The following is a 13,694-nucleotide window of genomic DNA, read 5'->3' as shown; positions in this document are numbered from 1 at the left end:
TACTAATCCTCTTTCCCATTGTACACATAGATCCAGCTCGAACCAAATCCTATCTCCTGGCTGTTCGTGACATCTTCAAAACATGTTTTGTACCACGTCTTACCCTGCCCAAGGAATGGGTGTCTCTCACATCAGCTGATGGAGAGTTCAAGAACAAAATGGGTGACAGGAAATCTTTTCCCCATCATCTGGTTCCTGATTTAGCGATAAAGTGGGGTGGTGGCCAGGGGATTAAGAAAGCCATGGTCACCCTCATGTCATGGTCGAGCCACTGTGCAGTCTGCTCCCTCGCCCCATCACCACTGTGTTTGTGTCTGCCCCAGGCGTGCTGTAAAAAGTCTCTCCCTGCCTGGGTCACCCAGAGCACCACAGTCCTCACAGATCACTTGGAAAAGAAATTTTTAAAAAAGAAAGTATGAGAACTGTCTCTCAAGTGGTCGCTCAGTCTGTGTGTGGTGAGGGCGTCTGCCTCTTCTCGCTGCCGTGTTTTATCGCACTCTGTTCCTCCTTCTTTTTTTCCCATTCCTAATATAAATGTGAAAAATCCCAAAATGGGAATGTCAGAACATTTTGACACTAAAGTTATCAGAAGAAAAAAAGAAGGAATGTCTTCCCTCCCTGCAAGGCACTCTCACACGTCAGATGCATCCAAGAGGAAGAGCCTGAATTTTAACTGTGACAAACATATTTTTTGCACTTGCAGATGTGCCAGTGAGATGATTGTCAGCAAGGACAGAATGGTTCGGACAGGCAGAGCTGAAGGCAAGTCCAGAGCTTCTCAAGATTGGAATTAGAAAACACAGTCCTACTGTCAAGTACTCCTCTGAGGCTGAATGACTCATGTCAGTTTAATGCAAAATTGCAAATCTCTGCAGTTTTTTGGGGAGGAACTCTGCCCTGGATTCAGCACAAGGTCTGTCCTGCTCTTCGTTGCTCTCCCCACCAGCGTACAAAAAGCAGCTGTAAAATCCCTCTTGCACAACTTCCCCATTTGCAGAAGCCCTTGGTCGGGAAGAAACAACTTTGAGGTTGGAAAAGAAGTGTGTCAACCAGGTCCAGCCCCTATGCAGCTTCTCAGTCGAGTTGGTATGAAGCCAACTCATTCAGGAAGGTTTCAATATTTCATCTGCTGGGCACAAACCCCTTGTATTTCCATGTCATAAAGCAAATGTATGTTATACCTTGAGAGAACCTGCTTCCTGCTGAGTCCAAACTTTTTTTGCATTTAAGAGAGAAGCACTGAAGAAATACAAATTCCTCAAGTGAGGTTAACTATCCAAAGACTACAGTTAGTTGGTTTTCCTTTAATCCCCACACCTCCATCATCATCAGTGCATAATCTGCATCAGGGAAAGAAGTCACACTTTTCTCATCAGTTACAAAGCTGAGGAAAACAGAAAATAATTGCTCTCTTGAAGTGCTGATGTGCAGAGCCACATCCCTCCGGTACATGGAGGGAGGAGGGGATGCGGCAGTGGGAGGCAAGTGCCTTCTGCAGGGCTGGGGTGATACAGAAAGGCAGGAGATAGATAATCTGACTTGCGCTTGCAGCATGTTAAAGAGAGGCAATGTGCTCTTATCCATAAAAGTATTTATAAAAGCTAGAAGAGGACAAGATGTCCTGTGCAGGTTTGGTTCTTATGGGGCCCTTTGCAATGGTTGTCACATCTAGATTGACAGGATCGTTATACATTTCCATGGATAACTTGTATGTGGGAGCAGAGTGGTACAAGTGGGAGGGAGAAGCTGGAACTGAAGAACGCCTGATGGCAGCTCCATGGTGGGATCCACCATTTACCCCACCAGAGCCTCCTCAGCCGGCTGGGGTGGCCAACACTATGGCTACCCCTAGCTTTGGAGGGCAGGTGGCTCTTCACATTTGCTTTGGCCATCGCAAGGACATCGATATGTTTAAAAAGAGTCTCAAAATGAGGAGTTTGTCAGCTCAGGGAGACTCAGCAGAGAAGGAAGGGAACCCCAGCAGCTCAGCCCTCCTGGATGCGTGCTTTCTCAGGAACCCACCTCCACAGCCCGGTGTCCCCAGGGCAGTGCTGGCCTGAGCCTGCCTGTCCCACGACAAGGTCTCACAGAGACATAACTTAGTGCAAAAACAGCGAGACAACTCGGAGACGTGAGGAGTCACCGGCATTGCCATCTGCAACACTTGGGAGGTCAAACGTCAGCACAGACTGAAGGAATTCAGCTGGGCTGACGTGCTCCCTGCCCCTCACATCGCAAACCCACACCTAAGAGAGGCTCCCTGGCATGTCTCTGCCTTGTATACTTAGCAAAAGGTATCTTGTTGCTGTGCTTACTAGCCAAAATAAATGCCACCCTCCCTTTGTGTTTAGGCCACCAGGCTAGCCCCTGCACCCGCAGGGTGCAGCTGTGAGAGCCCGTGGAGCCGCCCTGGTTAACCAGTGACGGGAGCGAGCCCTCCCTGCCCGCACAGGGACAAGTTTCCGGCGTTCGCCCCTGCAGCTCCCCAGCGAGCTACCAGCTCGCTCGCTGCGGGGTGGAGAGCTGTGTCCAGCAAGGGCTGCGCGCTCAATCCTCTGAACCGCAGCAGAGGAGCATCTGGCTTGTCCCCAGGAGCACGGCTCCGGTAGAAATACAGGCTGTGTGGCACGGTGCCGTGCATCCATCACAGACAGACGGCTCTGGCACCGTGGCCCCCAAACAGTTGTTAATCAGCAAAAGAGAAATACGTTGTAATGCCCCTCATGACTTAGAGAGCTTGAGAGGTCTGTCTCAAGGTTGTGACAAGCCCTGCCCTGTCTCCCATCCATTATACAGCTCAGGACTCTTTCCAAAACTTCAGAGATCATTGCAGAAGGGAGCTTGGGACAAACCAGCAGATCAGACTCAGCTAGGAAGTGCTCAGTGTCTGATTTAGTCTCTGGATGGGTTCAGTTCTGAACACAAACACGGTTACCAAGTCTGCACGTGAAGAGACACGAATCCATGCAACTACAAAAGTTGCACAGAAACACCTATGGTTTTCTTCAGACATTGCCGTTTGTTCTGATATTACGGGAGATAATTGTTCTTCCCTCCCTTCCTCCCGTGCTCTGCCTCCCACCTCTCCGCTCGGCGAGGAGAAGACAGCAGAGGGTGTCTCATACCACAGAGCCCTGCAGACCCCTCAGCACCCCCGCAGTGCACAGCCCACACGCTCTCCTCTTGCAACGAACACACTGCGGTACGCAGTGAAGGGTGGGGTGCCTGAGGTGTGGGTTCAGATTCACCGGCACCCCAAAGCGCCGACCAGCTGTGTCCTGCAGCCTGGGCGAGGCCCACCCAGCTGCCAGGGCTCCTGCAGAGGCGGCTGCCGCTGCCTGGCACAGGGGAAGGCTTTGACTGCGCTTCAGGAAGAGGCAGACACCCCAGCGTTTTCTGAGCTGCTAAAACAAAATGGCAAGCACCCCTCCTCCCAAAGAGCCACTGAAGGGCCCAAGCAGGGTGAGGGCATTTGGGGAAGTTTATCCTTTGCCTTCCGTTGGTTCAGAAGATGCAGCAGTGGCTGGTGGGCCTACAAAGGCAGAACCTGAGAAGAGGCAATGGGAAGAGTCATGATCCCTTTGCTAGAGAAGACGGGGTAGGCAGCCTTCCCCAAGGTGCTTCCCGTGGGGTCAAGTTGTCCCCCTCAGACCAAACAGGGGCATGTATGCTTGCCAAAATGCATACACGACTTCTGCATTCTCACAACTCTTTCCTGAACACACCTCTGGAGAAACTGCACCTGCCAACACATACCTGTTACCTACAAACCCAGGCTGTCCAAGCGCCCTAAGGCCTGCTGGGTGCTTCTCTTGCGCCCTCCTTTTTTAAACATTTCATCGATCAGATATTTCAAATGCAAAGCAAAATCAATCCTTTACAAAAACTCTAGAGAAATACTCTTTCTAGTGACTCCAGCCATTTTGCAGTATCCGAGACACACTCACCTTAGTACATGAGTCGATCCATTTATTGTGGTGGTGGAACAGGGCACTGTCTGCCCCAAGATGGAAGGCCTTCGGTATCGCTCATCACCGCAGCACAGGATGATGAGGAAGGCACGTCTGAAAGACTTGTTCAGGAAGGCGTAGAGGAAAGGGTTCAACCCTGAATTGATGTAGCCCAGCCACAGAAAAGCTGTCCACAGCTTCCCCGGCACTGTGTAGTTTATGAAAGGGTCCACTATGTTTGTGATAAAGAAGGGGGCCCAGCACAGGCAGAAGCACCCCATGATGATGCACAGGGTCTTGGCAGCTTTGGTCTCAGTCTTCATGCGGTGTGTGCTGTGCTGGTCTGGGTGGTGCTGCCGGCCGTCAGTGGGGGCCCCCGCGCGCTGCAGCACCCGGATCTGGCGGGCGTGCTCCCTGGCCGTGACGTAGATGCGGTAGTAAGCCAGCACCATCAGGAGGAAGGGAATGTAGAAGGCCACCACGGAGCAGGTAATGGCGTATGGCTTGTTGACCATGAATATGCAGTAAGTGGAGTTGGAAGCCTTGTTGAACTGCCTTTGCTGAATCTGGGGCAGTGGGAGGAAGGACAAGGACAAAGAAGAAGGAAAGAAGTTCAGCACTTCTCTAATACCAGCAGTCTGTTTGCCAGGACACCTCACCACCGCTTTCTGATTCTCTCTCCCTCTTCCCCTCTCCCATTCGCAGTGCCTGCCTTACCCACTGCTGCCTCCCGCCTGTGCTTACACCACGGGCTCTCCAGCCCTGCTGGTCCCCGGTCTGCAGGACCAGCCCACGTTGCAGCTCCAGCATCCTCTAGCATGCCACAACCTGGCCAGTGAAAACCAGCTTAACAACTCGCCAGTTCAAACATAGCAAAGGGGAATAACTTCACTTCGTGCTGTGCTCACCGCTCTGTTCATTGGGGCATGGTTTTACACCAAGGATGCACAAGTTTCACCCACCCACATCCCACAGGGATTCCCAGACAGGCAGGGAAGGGACAGGGCTGCAGCAGCTGGGGGCAGCTCCAGGCTGGGGGTGACCCTGAGCTTCCCCAGCCCAGCCACAGCGGGCAGCAGCCCGGGCAGCAGAGCTCCACAGATTGAGTACGTCAGCTGAGATCTGGTCAATGACTTGTGATGGAACCAGAGACAGCAGATGAAGAAAGGGGAAATCACAACTTGCATGTGATTCTGGAGACCAGAGGGCATAACTGGGGTGGACAGGATTTCTCTGAGGCTATTCTTGCCACAAAACAATGTCACTGCATGTTCATCAGACCCATAATTTCTGGTGTTTATTCCGACAACAGAATAACCCCATCTCCTATTTAGAATGATAACGTCAAAATTATTTAATTTGGCATGTAAGGAAGTTTACCTCTAAAGTAAACTATGAAGCATTTTCACTAGGTGGTGTTTGAACCCCGCACTACCTCTCAGCATGCACATACCGAAATCTGCACGGTGTTGAATCTTTCCTGAAAAGGTGGGGGCAAGAAATCAGTGGAAGAAATCAGATACCTGTCGTGGTTTGCTAAATCAACAAAAGACATCTCCCTTTTCTACCAGCTGCACGTCCTAAAGGTGCTTGTCTGGAAGCAATTTTGGCTTTATCACCTTGTCTAGAGGCTTGGCAGCTGGCACCTGTTACCCTCCATGAGCCAAAAAGTATTCATATCTACTCGACTGAAACTGGGCATAGAACATGCCACATCTCTTTAAACAAGCTCTTTTAAATAAGGTGTTTTCACTGTTTGCCATTTTTTAATTCCTGCATTTCCAGATTGGAAGGAGAGCAGATTTGCAGCTCTTAACTTCTTGCCCTGTAGATGGGATCCTGCAAGTGAAGCCAGACTGTAGTGGGGAAAACTGACTCCTGGTGAAATGATTTGCATGGGGGAACTTCACCTTCTCATGCCCTTGAAGGCTCACACCAAGACAGGAGATGTTGATGGGACTGACCCAAAACACCATCCCTTCTGGGGAAGTCTGGGTTTCCTGGCTCTCCAAACATTGCTAGCGTGGCAAGGAGGGACCCTCGGGCTCAGCCGGCAGTGGCCAGCACTCCCCGAGAGCTGCAGAGGCCACAGTCCCGAGGTGTCCATTGGGAGCCAGCTGGGGCTTGGTGTGTTTTCGAAGGACTACTCACTGAACTGATAAGTAGATGTGGGCAAAATCCTGTCCCAGAGCCACCACTGTCTTTGTGATGGTCCTTCCAGGACAGAGTCATTTCAAAACCCCTTAAAGACATCCTGCAGAAATTCAGCAGCCCCTCTGCATCGATAACAAGAAGTTTCTCCTTCAGCCTCTCTTGCCTTCTTTTCTCTGAACACTGCTTTTTAAAGAGGAATATACAGCACTGAATACATTTGATATACCAGGTTGCTGCTACCTCCTTAGCTACTCACCAGATCAATGATGCCAATGCTATTCCAGCCTTGCATGATAGGGAGGAAAGAAATAAACGTCGGGATTACCCAGCACCCTCCAAGCATTACAGCGATGCGCAATGGAGTCATCTTGTTCCTGTAAACCAGAGGCTGGCAGCAGATAGCATAGTACCTGCAAGGAGAAAAGTGAGAGAACCACCATCACCAAAGGAGACTTCCAGCTCTTTAAAAAAAACCCTGTAAAGCAATTTCTCCAGCTTGTTTCTCCTGCCTTTCAAACTCGAGAAAAAAATGAGTCTATAGCCTATTTCCATTGACTGCCTCTCAAACAACGAGCTGAGGATATTTTCACAGCTTGAGTAAATAAGGTTTCACAGTGCCTTGCAGGGGAAAGCCGGTATTTTCTGTTTTCCAGCTAGGGAAAATGAGGCACAGATTAATGCTGCGGTTTGTCTGAGGTCGCAGAGCAAGGGAGCGGCTTCGTATCCAGCCCTCCTCTCCCTCTGCACTTAGTCACAAAGCTGTCTGCACCCTCCTTACCATGATGAACGAGTTCACCTTCCTTCCATTTAGCCATAACTGAGTAAATGTTGGGTTTTTCCTAAGTGCAATGGACATTTATTTTGACAAGACTGCAAAAGCTATTATTGCAAATTAACAAAGTGTTTCAGAGCTGTGAAAATGTCAGTATAATGAAGGGTGTTTTTCTGTAACCAAGCTCCTTTTCTACCTCCCAGGAATCAGCCTCTTGCCTGGCTGGGCTTTAACCTTCTGCCACAAGGACAGGGTAGATGTCTGCATGGGGCTTCTAGTCTTTTCACCATTGAGGGGACATGCCCTGTGCTCTCCTTTCTCCTCCTGGTCCATCCAACATCTTCATAGTACAACAGGTCCCTGCTATTAAAGTAACAACTAGCTATGAACTAAAAACATCTTCCCAAAGAAATAAGAAACCAACTCTTCTGTCTGGTCCCTGTGCTACACACCTGCTAACAGATTTCTAAATCAGGAAGGTGTATCAAACCTAAAACTGGAAATATTGTTGCTCTGAAATTAATATATGCCCGTAAGCATAGCAGATCATCAATGATATCATCCTATTGCAGATTTTTGGTGGTCCTGACCTGACAGTCTGTCTCAGGTTCCAAATGAAATATTTTTATCTTTTAGATTTTTGGATCTCAGCACACTCTGTAGAAACAGGCCAGTACTGAGGGAACTGCAGCCCAGAGACACAAAAAGTGCCCATAAATTCTTAGGTCTCCTAAATCACTAAATATATCATTCAGCTATGTGCCTGATGAATATATTTTCTTAGTGGATGAATAATGATCATCTGGTAGATGTAGTTTCCAGGTTTGGTAAACAGAGAAATTATGCAATATGGTGCCCCATAGATACGAGCACTGCCTTGAAGAAGTGGGCACAGTTTCAATAACTATTTATAAAGGGAATGAATTATCTGTCAGACAGTTTTTTGAGTCAAGCCTCAACATCAAGGTATAATGTGTACATAGGGAGAGCCTCACTGCTGAATGCCTATAAAAGTCCATTTTATGAGGTCAGTAGAATCATGAATTACAGACATTAAATTAACAAACACACACTAAAGCTGGACCACCAGGCTGAGGAGTAGCCTGTGAGAATTTCTAAGTGCCAGCAGCACATTAAAATAATACATATGCGAATGTCCATATACACACAGTTTATGTGTATGTATTAGAGAGATGTCCCTGAGGTGCGCAATTTATTTCATCAAGATGTGAGTGGGAACCATAAGTTTTGTGTTAAACAGGCACAAAAACCTAAGAAATTCTGATTTTTTTAAGACTTTTTTAAAAAAAGTCATGTGGAGTCAACTGAATTGCTTTATTTTGATAAAATCAGATTATATATTCCACACAAAAGGTTGAAATAATATCAAAGTGTCAAAAGAAAACATTTTTTTAAAGTCTCTTTGAAAAAAGATTCAAAATGTCACAGGGGAAAGATGTTGAAACAAGCATTCAACTATTTCAATTTGATCATGTCTACATTCTCTTCTGGTTTCCTGTATGCATGAAAATCAGCCTGTTCCTCTGAAAAGTTTCACTTTCAAAGAATGGTGTATTTGACAGTACCTGTTCTTTTAGAGCATTGAGTGGAATGTTCCTCTTGCGGAGCTCATGCTAACGGCTGTGGCAGGGTCTGATTCCTGTCCCTGCTAACACAGCCTTTACATCCCTCCCACGAGGGAGAAGGAGAAGCTGAATAATTTACAGGAACAGGATTTACTTAGTTTTGGAGCTTGCCTTCATTGGATCACGAGTTGAGCAAGCGAGGGTATCCAGCCTCAAAGGTACGCAAAACTCAACTGGGTAAGACCCTGAGTGACCTTAAATTAAATGAAGATAGATTTAAGTTTGAGTTTGGCCCTGTTTTGAGAGAAGGGCTGGATCAGAGACCTCCAGAGGTCCTTTCCAACCTAAATATTTCTGAGTCTACCAGACAATGAGGACCATCATGGTCAGATTTCAACATCCTAATGACTTCAGAGGACAGAATAAATACTTCTCTGTTCCTAGGATAACTATCCTCCTCATGACAGCCACAGAGTGTTTGTGTAACCTTGCCTTGTGTTCCTACAGCTTATTGCATTTGGATTTCCCCCTGCTCTCCAGATTTCCTTCCTCCAGGAAATAAACTGACCTTTGAATTCAAACAGGTATTTTCAGTAATGTTTTTGACTGCTTGTTAGGACAGATGGTGCTTCTCTTGGCATTACGTGCAACTGCTCTTCTAACTCTATACACAAGGGAGATATATCCAGCATATTTAATTGTTTACTACCTGAGAGACACCTACTGGAAAGGGCTACCCAGTGTTGGACAGCAAAGAATTCCTGTGACATGCCTGACAGCAAGTTACTGCAAGTCACAAGAGTCTACATTTATTTGCAGAAAGGGCAAAAGAATGAATTCAATAAATAAATGGGAAAGAACAGCCAACACATCAGCTACCATTTCACAAGTTGAATAAGCAAACAGAAAAGGAAAACCACAATACATTGCTAATTAACTACAGCAGGAAAACAATTCTTCCAAGCAGTTTGAATTATTACCTTTCTGTACTTCTATCTCTGCTGCAGCTGACAGCATTACACTGACTTGTACATGCTATTAAAGGCCATTAGAGTAAAAATTATGCCTGTAAAAATGACATCTCAAGCTCTCATATTTCTTCCCTCCCAGTGATTCAGCAGCAATTTTCCTCCACTTACATGTCAAAAGATTTTTTTATATATATGTATCTATATATATATCTCTAACTGCTGCTACTGTGACTTCCCTTGCGTTCAGAAAGTCGAGCTGGATTCCTCCTGCCCTACACCATTATCGGTAACAAGGTTCTGCAAACAGAGTGTGGGTGACGATTTTGTTGATGTGAGGGAGGCAGAGAAGCACACCATCCACTTTTTCATAGCTCAGCAGCATTTCCATTCAATGGCCCAGAGAGTCAGATAATAGAAATCTGCCTATGTTAACAGAAGTCATTGAAGTCACACCAATTTTTGCAGTAGCTGGTGATTTGATGTATGTGGTGGTTTGGGCATTTAAGCAGGTATTTATTCATTGAGAGAAAAGTAATTATATCTCTAAGGTTATCAATAGTTTTAGTCAAAAGTTGAAATAAAGCCATTTTCTAATTCTACATTTCTGCTTGCTTTCAAGCGAGAGCTATTTTCCTGTGCTTATAAAGAATATTTATTATATACTGGTATGAGAGTGTGATGGATGAATATAAAATGTAATACACACACGTGATTAATATGATGTCCAAGTTTAATTAAATATTAATTATTGCTATTATCAGCCAAGATCCATCTTTCTGCAGTTCCCTGAAAATGTTAACTTCCCTGTTACCTACAGCAGAGCAGATGATGTGAAACACATCCTCTCCTCCACCTCTGTTGTGACATTCTTCACTGGAGGGGAAATACAAGAATCCCCTCCTGGAGCTGTAGATCTTCCAAGTAGCTCCATAAAGCAAAGGTTATTATAATACTTTTCCTTTCCCACGTCAGATGAATCAAGCGATAACTTTTTACAGATGGCTCAAAAGAACAAATCCATAGCTCTTACAGCCTTACTCACGGCTCTTATGGCCACTGCAGACAGGTCCTGGCTACCGAGGATTTGTGACCTGCCTGGTGTCACTTGGTGGCTCTGTGAAAGAGTGCAGTGGCCAGACGCTCTCTCAAGGAAGACGTATGTGACTCCCCCTGGTCTTCCAGTGGAAGTTCCAGTGATACAGATTTGGCGGGGCCAATTAGTGCCAAGTGGGTCAATTCCCAAAAGTGAACCTCACGTGTTATGAACACTCTCCCAGCATCTGAGGCGATGCAGGTGCACCTCGGTTATGTTCATGAAAGCTATAAAAAATTCTCAAGGTTCAGTGATTCGGTGCCACTGGAGCTCCCACAGTCACATGGAGGAGCCTCATATACCCAGCGTCCACAAGCTGTAAGAGCAAAATGCTTTGTCCTTTCATGACAGGACTTGCACTTTGCCTGCCAGCAAGCTCCTCTTTACAGTCAGTGCTACACGTAAAACCCAAATGCAGATATCAATGCCTAATGAACTGTACATCAGTAACATGTTTGTACTTAACAGCCTTCAGCATTTGAGTAGAGAAGACATAATATCACATTCCTCAGCAGCAGGATCATGGACAGCTTGCCTAACATTAAACTTGTGTACATGTGAAGACAGGAGATGGCAGATAAGAAGGAAGCTGTGAAGCCAAAGAGAAAATAGACAGAAAATGAACCTCAGTTATATTCTTGCCTTGTATGACTGAAAGCAGAATCTGCTGTGTTGGTCCAAGTCTTTTGTGGAAATGTGTTGTAAATCCTGGGTGTTTGTTGATGCCATTTTGCCTATATGAAAAACCCTACACGTACACACACACAGGCACATATGCACACTTCTTGTATCATACCCAGCTTTGCCTCCAGGAAAAAAAAGGGGAAAAAGATTCTTGAAAAGCACATCAACTTTTAAGTGATGACACCTGTAGTTATTACAAGTTTATAGGTTCTAGGTTCTTGTAGACAAGAAAGGAAAAACTGAGACTGAGAAACAACACTGCGTTTCAACACCCGGGTGACCTAGATCTCACAGCAGCATAATTTAGCTGTGGTCCATGGCAAGGACGGTTATTTGTGGTATTGACTATCTGCATACTCATCAAGCACCAACACAGTAAGACTCCAGTTGTGACCGGGATCTCTGGTCAAGACTGAAATCAAAGGTCCAAGAATCCACACAACCAGCTGGGCCAGTAATGTTAACATACACCAGTTTCTGTGGTTAAAGAGAAGCAAGCAGTGATACAGCGGCCAGCACATCTAGCCACTCATCAGCCTGGACACCTGAGCTCCTCCTCAAGCCCATGGTGCTGTAAAAGCTGCCCCAGGCACATCTCCAGAGAGCAGTGCTGGAGTCCTCAGCTCCCACCTCAGGATCAGTGATGCTCTAACCATGCCGCTGCTCTTCCTTGCCTTCTGGGCATTACAGAAATATAATTACTTAGCTGCATTAGATAATTCCTTGCCCTTGGAGAAAAGTTACAGCATCTTCCTGGCTTGCAACACAATTTTATTTGAGCTATGGGCATGTAGACACTACTCTGAAAGAAGCTCCTTAGATACCAGACAGACAAATACACACCTACCTTTACTAAACAGACTGGTTCTGTGGGTGGCCCACATTTAAAACCATTTGGTGTCATGTGCATGTATAAAATTATATACATACCATATGTTTTATCATCACTGGGGCCAAAATGAGACAAGGAAAATTTACTGAATACTCATACTGAATAATTTTCTTACTCCCTTTAAATAATCCAGAGAAAAGATGACAAGAGGCTGGGAAAACTGTGGGTGCTATGAGGTCTCTCCCAAAGTTAGGGTGCAACAACCATGCCCATACAGGCTCTGTGCCTGAATGTCTTTTTTTTTTTGCTGAACCATGCCTTAAACACCGAAGTGGGAATGATTTGTTTGCGAGTTCCTAAGGAAAGAGAGGCCAAAGAAACGCAGCGGGAGAGCCAGACTCCTCCAGCTGCCACCGCAGGGGACTCTGCTCCTAACCCGGCACCCGGGAGGAGGCTGAGCCCGGCAGAGGGGCTCCCGGGGCAGCCCCCCAGGCAGACGCTGAAGCTCCTGAACTGTACTGATAGAAAACTCTCACGGGCAACAGGAATGTTTCTTTGAGAAGAGAGACGCTGCTTCTCCTCGCCGGACACAAGTTATATACAAGGATTTGGCTAGTTTGGAAAATCCCCTTCTTTGTCTTTTTGGAGCTCTACTCTGGTCACTTCGCACAACCCAAATCAGAGCGCGGTTTTGCACACTCCTCCTCTCCTTCAGTGAATCCAGACTGGGCCAGAGTCTTCAGCTGAACCCTGACCAAGTGATAAAGTCCAAGGAGCTAGGATCTCAATTCATTTGTGCTTGTGTGAAATTAAAACAGCGCTACTGGCTTTGCTGATATTTCAGTGAAACCAGATTCTGGCCTCTGCATAACCAGATATTTACTTTTTTTTTGAGAGAACAACTCTCTCTCTTTTCTTTTTTCCCACTGAGCAAATAAGCTATGGTCTCCGACTGTGCCAAATAAAACAGTCATGCATCGGTGGTCCAGGAAAAAAAAAAAAGTCCTAAAATGATTATATCTAACAAAATTAAATTCTTATTATAAAAACAACGGCCTGCTGGTGTTGAGATAATTACACTGAAAAAAATGCTAAAGAGAACATTTAATTGGAACTGGATAAATTTAGCTAGTAATACAAACAAATGTATGTTGCCAAACAGAGATGGAGGACTCCTTCACGGTCCCCGTGTGGGTTGGTGCGTGTGGAGGGTTATTGGCAGTAACAGTGGCAAAATAAATTACCATATTTCTAGAGGGTTTGTAAAGATTAATAAAGGACAGTGCATCCCTTAGGCTGGGCCATGGCCATCTGCTCCATTATTTTTCTTAACGCTCTCGGACCTGAATTCTGCAATCCCCCGTTAGTTTTCTTGCCGAGCGGAGCGCTGGCAGGGATAACTCCGCAGTTACGTGTTGCGTCTCGCAGCCCTCGTGGACGGTCTCGCCTTGCCTTCGCTCGGTCCCTCTCCGCGCTGGCTCTCTGTTCCCCGCCGAGCACCGGGGAGCTGTATGAGACCAGACGCCTTTCCAGCTGAAAAGGGCACGGGGGATTTACGGCCTGGGTCAAAACCATAGCTGGGAATTTGTGTCATGTAATCAGATTGCCGAGTGCCTAATCGTCACTTACTGATAGCTGTTCAAAACCGAGCG

The 13,694-nt window shown here is 46.4% G+C and overlaps 1 protein-coding gene across 1 annotated transcript; it reads right to left on the bottom strand.

Moving 5' to 3' along the window:
• Nucleotides 1-3,943: 3,943 nt before the first annotated feature.
• HTR4 (5-hydroxytryptamine (serotonin) receptor 4, G protein-coupled) lies at nucleotides 3,944-6,514 on the bottom strand (the record flags this gene model as incomplete). Its single annotated transcript, XM_010292385.1, has 2 exons — nucleotides 3,944-4,516; nucleotides 6,361-6,514. Coding segments are annotated over 2 exons (727 nt in total), but the record flags the coding sequence as incomplete, so codon positions are not given.
• Nucleotides 6,515-13,694: the final 7,180 nt, after the last annotated feature.

Source organism: Phaethon lepturus, unplaced genomic scaffold (assembly GCF_000687285.1).
Source record: "Phaethon lepturus isolate BGI_N335 unplaced genomic scaffold, ASM68728v1 scaffold37038, whole genome shotgun sequence".
Taxonomy (NCBI): domain Eukaryota; kingdom Metazoa; phylum Chordata; class Aves; order Phaethontiformes; family Phaethontidae; genus Phaethon; species Phaethon lepturus.
This window is presented reverse-complemented; position numbering and strand designations above follow the sequence as displayed.